Source organism: Elephantulus edwardii, unplaced genomic scaffold, assembly GCF_000299155.1.
Source record: "Elephantulus edwardii isolate Elephantulus edwardi_28Jun2011 unplaced genomic scaffold, EleEdw1.0 scaffold00342, whole genome shotgun sequence".
NCBI lineage: Eukaryota > Metazoa > Chordata > Mammalia > Macroscelidea > Macroscelididae > Elephantulus > Elephantulus edwardii.
In genome coordinates, this window is record NW_006400092.1 from 1,024,544 (window position 1) to 1,033,001 (window position 8,458).

The 8,458-nt window shown below is 37.6% G+C and overlaps 1 protein-coding gene across 1 annotated transcript in view; it reads left to right on the forward strand.

Annotated features, from left to right (window-relative positions):
- The window catches only part of LOC102854533 (alpha-2-macroglobulin-like), a 158,855-nt gene that overhangs the window by 38,686 nt on the left and 111,711 nt on the right, over positions 1-8,458 (forward strand). Inside the window, exon 13 of the mRNA XM_006901759.1 lies at positions 5,450-5,592. Coding sequence (XP_006901821.1) covers positions 5,450-5,592 — 143 coding nt within the window. The remainder of the gene's footprint in view (positions 1-5,449; positions 5,593-8,458) is intronic.

The following is an 8,458-nucleotide window of genomic DNA, read 5'->3' on the forward strand; positions in this document are numbered from 1 at the left end:
GATTTTGAACATTTCTTCATGTGCTTGTTGGCCATCTGAATGTCTTCTTTGGTGAAGTGTCTGTTCATATCCTGTGCCCATTTTTCAATTGGTTTGTTCACCTTTATCTTGTTGTGGTGCTCAAGTATTTTATAAATTCTGGATATAAGTCCCTTATCTGACATGTCATTACCAAATACATTTTTCCTAGTCTGTGGCTTCCCTTTTAACCCTGTTGGAGAAATTTCTGGATGTACATAGGGATTTGATTCTTAGAAGATCCTATTCATCTATTTTATCTTCTTCTGGTTGTAGATAGGCCTCATATTTAAAAACCCATTTGGTCAGCAGTATGGGGCTAGAATTCAGTTTGAAAGTCGGCCTGGTTTTAATTGTTTTATTTAATTGTTTTTGGTCAAACAGTCTTCTAGGTGGTATAGAACTGGTCTGTCCATTTGTTGTACAAGGTAACTCGTCGTTGTTGTAATGCTAAACACTGTGCCACTCATATGTCAAATCCAATAATTGTTACCCATAGTGGACTGTGTTTACTGGAGCTCCCCGATAAAAATTAGCTTAGAAGCAGGAGTGGCATTCACTTCTGAAGTAGCTTGTCTCCAGGAACTCTATGAAAGTGGAGCAATGACAAAACTTATACAAGTGTTCAGACCTTTCGTTCATAAGTCATCTATGAATCAATGGCACTTAACAACAACCATAACAACAATCATTAATATCACATGCAATCAAGATTCTGCTGAAAATTATCAAAAAACAACTGGAGCAGAATGTTAACAGAGAACTGCCAGAAGTGCAGGCTGGATTTAGAAGAGGCTGTGATATTAAAGTTAATGTTAGATGGATCTTGGCTGAAAGTTAAGATATCAGAGGAATGTCTGTTTCATTGAGTACGCAGAGGCTTCTGACTGTGTGGATTACAACAAACAGTGACTGACTCTGAGTAGAATGGGAATCTCAGAACACTTGATTGTGCTTATGTATTACCTATACTTGGACCTGGAGGCAGTGGTCAGAAGAGATCAAGGAGACACTGTATGGTTCAAAAAGGAATGGTGTATTCCAGAGATGTATTCTATCTTCATACTTTTTCAATCTATTTGTAGAACAGATCACCTGGGAGGCTGGGCTGTATGAGGAAGAATGAACATCAGGATTGAAGGAAGATTTATCAACAACTTGTTATGCAGATGACACAACCCTTATTGCTGAGACTGAGGAGGACCTAAAGCACTTGCTGCAGAAGACCAAGGACTGCAGCCTTCAATATGGATTGAAGCTCAACATTAAGAAAACAAAGGTTCTCACCACGGGGCCAATTAGCAGCATCATGATGAATGGTGAAGAGATTAAGATTGTTAACAGCTTTAGTTTTCTTGGCTCCACAATCAACACTCTTGGTACCAGAAGCCAGAATATCAAGAGATGAATTGTACTGGAAAAGTTAGCTGTCAGGGACCTCTCCAGAGTACTGAAGAGCAATTATGTCCATTTGGAGACTACAGTGTACTTGATCCAGACCACAGTCTTCGCAACGTCTTGCTATGTGTCAGAGAGCTAGACAACGCCTAGGAATGATAGAAAGAGAATTGATGCCTTTGAGCTGTTGTGCTGGAGAAGGGTGTTCAATATACCATGAACCGTGAGGAGAACAAACAGGTTCCTCCTAGACAGAATGAAGACAGTCTACTCCTTGGAAACAAAGATTCTGAGGCTTTGCTTGATACACTTTGGGCATGTTGCAAGGAGGGACCAGTCCTTAGAAAGGGAAATCATGCTTGGAAGGGTGGAGGGATAGAGAAGAGAGGGAGATTATTGATGAGATGGGTTGATACAATGACTGGGGTAATGAGAGTAGGCATGTTGGAAACAGTAAAGTTATAGTTCTATAAGTCTAATATTCTCCAGCTTTTTTTCAAGAGAGAGGGAGCACACGAGTGCGAGCTGGAGCAATCAGGAAATGAGACAAACATTGCAATGGGAAAAAGACTATCAAATTATTGAGGAATAGTATTGTCAGTTTGAGGACTAAGATGCATCTGGTTCAGGCCATGGTATTTTCAATTATAATCTATGCATCCGAGACCTGGACAATGAATAAAGATGACAGAAAAATTATTGATGCCTTTGAGCTATGGTGTTGGAGAAGAGAACTGAACATCTCATGGGAGGCCAAAACAATTTAATATGTCATGGAGAGGGTACAGCCTGAGTGCTCTTTGGAGGCAAGAATGATGAGGCTTTGCTTCACATACTTTGGACATAGTGCTAGGAGGTACTATTCCTTGGAGAGTGACATGATATTGGGAAGAGTGGAGTGTCAACAAAGGAGAGTAAGACCCTCAACCAGGTGAAATGACAAGGTGAGTGCTGACATGGGCTCTTGTGTGTGGGGAATTGTGAGGATAGTGCCTGACAGGACTTGGTTCAGATCTTTTGTTCATAGGTTTGCTATGAATCTTACTTAACTCCATGGCACCTAACAACAACATAAGTAAAAATTCTCACCGGGCTGAATATTCCTTCTGGAGCATCAGAGGATAGTCTGGTCCCTTGTCTTATCTATTATAGAAATATCCAAATTACTTGGAGTTTTGGCCCATTTTTTACATTAATTTATATATTTTAGTATTCATTATCTATTCTATTCTCGCTCTCCCCACCATCCTCTCCATACCACCCTATTTTTACAGTAGAGTATTATATCCTATACAGTATTTGTTCTTTTGTGACAGTTATTCCACTCAGTATAATGTCTTCTAGACTCACTCTGTTGTGCACTGATCACAAATTCTCCATTGTTTTGTAATGCTGCATCATATTCCATTGTGTGAACATACCACAATTTCTCTACTCATTTAATAGGTTCAAACAATTTTGAAATCCAGTGAGGCAAATAACATTCTATTTCAAGGCCTAGGAAAAATATTCTGGGATCAATGCCTTTATAGTAAAGGTTTGAGGTTTCACTTTTAACATAATTTTTCCTTTGTTTTTATAGAAAGTTGTTATTATTAAATGTTATCAAGTTGGTTCCGAATCCCACCTTTTGTACAACTATTGTTTAGTTTGTTTCTATAGGTTCTATGTGACCTTAATTACGTATTTCTAGAATTCCTATTCTTTACCCTGCTATCCATTTTTGTTATTATCCACATCTATGCACAGTCAAGAAAACACTGGCAAACACATAATGAAGGGGAATTGTGCTGCTAATTCAAAATGTGGCACCACTAGTGACTCAATCCACCAGCAGGTCCTTGGAAGAGAGACAGGCAATCTCCTGTGTGGTCTACTCTGAAAACCTGCAGGAGGGTCAACTCTGAGTATTTTCTAACTCCATGGCAATGAGATTTTGAATCTCACAATGGTTAAATGTATTGACTTTTTTTAAAATTTAAGCTTGTATTATGAATTTAATAAATTTATTAAGAATTTTTAAAATTTCTGGCTCACTTTCAGTTTCATTTCTTCCAACTAACTCTACTTTCAGATGAAAAGTTTGGTTTTTTTTTCTTTTTTTCTACAATTTATTTTTCTATTTATTAAAGATTAAATGACTATAACTTGGAAATTTTCTTTTCTTTTCTTTTTCTCCCTGCCCACCTCTCCCCTTCAGTTCATTCTTCTCTGAAAAGTAAAAGAAAAATTCTTTCTTTGTTATACAATCCCTCTTCTCAAGTCCACTCCACTGTTCATCGTTCATTCTGGACTCACGTCATGACAATAATAACTAATTATATATATCTTTTAAACAGTCATCTCCCTCATCTGTTTCAGTATACATAAATTATTCCATCTTTCTCAGTCTCATGCCCACAACCCCGTCAGTCCTGTTTTACAACAGTGGCACTATACAGTATTGGTCCTTTCGTGACTGAGATATTTCACTGAACATAATATCCTCCTGGATAATCCATTTTTAATAATATTGCATGAGTTCCTTGATTTTCAATGCAGAGTAGTATTCCATTGTGGGAAATATACCACAGCTTCTCTAGCCATTCGTTTATCAAAGCTTTGTTCCCAATAACAAAGATTTATAAACAATCTAAGTGTCCATCAACAAAAACATGGGTAGAGAAGCTATTTGTTCTTTTTTTCCTCTCATCCCTTTTCTTTTCTTAGCCAACATGAGGATGTCTGAGATAAGGATGCAATGTCTATCACCCTGAAATCCTATTCATCTTGAAATCTTCTTAGGCTTACAGATATTTCTTAATAGATATCTTATTACTTTTTATAAACACAGAATTTTAATTTATTTGTTCTAAAAAGGAGCATTCATGCTAAATTTCTATTTCATCATTGATTTACATGATTCTAAAAATTCTTTTCCGAGAGCAGGTAAGGTTGTTCCTAAAAATATAACTAAAATCCAAATTGCCACATAAAGAAATTTCTTCAGATAGCTTCTGGAATAGTTTGTTGTTGTTAGGTGCCATCATCTACAACCCCTCTGGGCCCTATGAACAACAGATCTGAACCTTGTCCTATCCTGAACCATCCTCATTATCTCTCCCTTGCTCAAGCCTACTGTGGTAATTATTGTATTGGGCCAACTTGTTGAAGGTCTTCATCTCTTTTAACAATCTCCTACTTTTCCTAGTATGACGTCTATGCCCAAAATAAGTGAGATGTTATTTCATCATCTTTGCCTCTAAGGGACACTCTGATTGCACTTCCTTTCTTCCAGTTGTGTTTGTTCTTTTGACAATCAATGGAACTTTCAGTGCTCACAATTCAAAAGCATTAATTATTATTAGGTCTTCCACATTAATTGTTCTGTATAAATTGGTATTGCTGTTAGATGCCATCTAGTTGAGTATGACTCATAGCAAAACTGTGAGCAACAGATCTGAATCCTTTCCTATCCTGTGCCATCATGCCCATCTCTGATATACTTGAATACATTGCTGAAGTAATTATGTTAATCTATCTTACTGAGCATCTTCCTCTTTTTCACTGACATTTCACATTTCTAAGAATGATGTCCCTTTCCAAGGGACATCTAGCACCATGCCCAAATTATGTCAGACCAAAACTTATTCTCCTAGCCTCTAGGAACCTACTGATTGTACTTACTCCAAGATATATTTGTGTGTTCTTTTGCAGTTAATAGGATATTGAGTACTATTCTCCAATATCACAGCTCAAAGGCAAGAATTCTTCTTCTGTCATCCTTACTCATTGCACAGCTCTCAGATGCACAGCAAGTGATCAGAAAGACCATGGCCTGAGTCAAGCATACATTAGTCTTCAAACTGAGAGCATTGCTCCTCAGAAGTTTGGAGAGGTCCCTGACAGCAGACATGCTCAATGATCCAAGTGCTAATCTGTACTTGTTTAAATATGTTCCAAATGTAAAGAAGTTAAGTCATCTGGGAATCTCTTTATGACGTTAAGAGAACTGTTTCTCAACTTATTCTCTTACACTCTCTCTATTCTCTAGTGAAAGGAGTGTTTTCCTTCTCCTTTCGAGTGGAACCAAGCATGGCCCCCACTGCTCAGCTGCTTGTCTTTGCTATTTTACCTGATGGAGAAGTTGTTGCAGATACGGAAAAACTGCAGATTGAAAAATGTTTTGCTAACAAGGTGAGTGCTGAATTTTAGCCCAGTTTCTTTATTTTTCTCACATTAGGAAGGAAATACAGCAATTGAGTACATTAAAATATTCTCATACTGGTCTCCTAAAACTTTTAACTATTTCCAAGACCAAGGAGAGATGGTCATGCTCTACGGGTCTATATACCGCAGCAAGCCAAGCAGGTGGTGATAAGCGCCTGCTCATTTCTATTTCTTTTTTTCTTTTTTTTTGAGGTTTCAATATTTTATTCAAGTTTTATTTTATGTGATGTTAATTACAGCATTTAAAGGGAGGATCTAAATCCACACAAAATTTAAGAGTCTAAAATGTAACCCATTAAACAACTGAAAAATAAATTGAGTGGTGAATACAACACTAGTCCAATTTAGAGTCTGGTGTTGTCACCATGTGATTACACTCACAGAGGCCCTGCCAGCCTGCAGCTGGAGCTCTCAGAAGCTATTTCATTCTCTGGTGCAAGAGCACAAAACCTCAACAGGAGAGGGAATTACGGACCTGAATAGTTGGCTTCATCACATCCACCCTCTCCATCCCAAAATGGCACCAAGGTGGTGGTGGGAAGGAGCTACCACACTCTGCAGACTGCTTTTGGTATAAGGAGGTGATGGGCTGGGGTGGAAACAGGTCATGAAGGTCTGTCGAGAAAAATCCCTTTCATGTGAGTTTTACACACCATCTAACAATGAGCAGCTCGTCTGTTACAGTTAGGAAAGCAAGGTTCAATTCTCAGGAAGTCACAATTTCATTCATTTATGCAACAGGAATTTACAAAGTGCCTATACATTATCAGCTTCCACTTACAGCCATTTCTAGATATAAAAGGAAACCTAACACCTCTACAGGGGCCACCAAGTTCCCCCAAAGTCTACTTTAAAGCCTCTTGTTTTATCTTAAAATTCCTTTAGTTTCAGGGTGAGGGTAAGAATGAGTAAAAATTAAATCAATTATGTATACTGCATTGAAACCGATGAGGGAGAGAACAATTTAAAAGTTACATATTTTAGGGCATTACGATTATCGTAAGAGTCTGGAATGAAGGTTGCAGAGTGGAGTATACCCGGGATGGGGTTGAGGCCGGTGAGGAGGGATTGTATACCAATGAAGGAATTTTTCTTTTACTTTTTAAAGAGAAGAGCGAACTGGGGGTGGGGGTGGGGTAGGCAGGGAGAAAAGTGAAACAATGAATAAATGGAAATCCAAAATCTCTGTAAAGGTTCATTGAAATTAATAAAAAAATGGAAATGTTTCAACAATAAAAAAAATTTTAAAAAAGAAAAAATAAATTTCCTTTAGCTTCCAAACGCTATCCTATTGTAAAGTCTGAATACACTTAATATGTTCTCTAAATCAAATTTTTAGGTGACAATGATGGAGTTCAAGTCCACCAGCTCCTCTATAGGAGAAAAATGGACAATCTGTATGATGAAGTTCTAACTTGATCTACCAAACAACCACATACGTACTTGATGCAGGGAGAGTTTTCTAAAACCTTCATTTTTTTAATCAAAATATGTATGTGAAGCACAATAAAACAAAGTATGCCTTCACAGCATTAAAATGTAGCATAACTTAAAATAAGATTATTTTTTCATTTTCAAAGTGGAGAGGTTACAAGGAGAGGTTGTTGTTGTTGTGGAAAACTGAATCCAAACTGACACATAGCTGACCCTCCAGCAGATTTTCAGGGACAGTTAAAGGCACTGGAGGAGATTGCTCATGGAGCACCTGGAGGATTTGAACCGTGTGCCTTCAGGAATGCAGCACAGATTCTTTTTCATTTTCAAAGACCGCAAAGCTGTAATGTGAATTACAATGAGATAAAAATCCATTTTATCCCAACAGAATTTTATGCAACTTACTTGTATTTTAGGAGTTTTGGTAACACAGTGTTGCGAGACTGCTGGCATACAAGATAAATTTCCAGCTCCATCTGACTAAAACTCAAAAACTCTTCCTTGCCATTTTGCAAGAACTAAATCATAGCTGACATTCCAGTGAATTTTTGTGAGCCTGTAAATCACATGGGAGGAGCTCATCCATTTTTCTCTCATGGAGTCACTGGAGGATTACAAAAGCCAGGCCACTTTGGGTTAGCAGCACGACTGCCCGTAGACCACCAGAGCTCCCCTCAACTTACCAGAGAACAATAAAACTAGACCAACACGGTCAAGAACAGAGGCTGTTCCACTGTATTTCTTGTGTGTTTTAGAACACCTGAGAGAAGCTTTCTGCTTAGAATGGCCATATTATGCCCCAACTACATTCTTCTCTAAGGTTATTTTTTTCTGGCAATGATTTCTCTTGTTGGTCTGTTTTCTTTTCATCCTGTGGAAATGAAAGAAATTATTTTAAGCATGTTTTCTAGAAAAATATTTTCTTCTTGGGCTCTAATTTGAAAAATGTTTTTGATGATGATTTATATAATTTTGGGTTTTTTTTAATCTATCTATATAGGTAAAAATATGCTATTGTTGTTGTTATATACTGCCAACTCACAGCTGATATTGTTCATCCTTCTCCCATATATGTACATAACAATACCTGTATAACTTCCCCATAGAAGCAAAGGTCTGAGGACATTATATTCTATCACTTCATGTATAATATTTTTAGATTATCTCTTATGGATAAAAGGTGTATAAACTTTGAAAAAATATGGGAAAAATTCATGTGCTATGCAGAGTGTCAAGGATTGCAGCCTACAATATGGATTGAGGCTCAATGTCAAGAAGACAAAGATTCTCACCACTGGACCAGTTGGCAGCATCAGGATGGATGGTGAAGAGATTGAGATTGTACACAGCTTTAGTTTGATTGGCTCCATAGTCAACAGTCTTGGCACCAGCAGCCAGG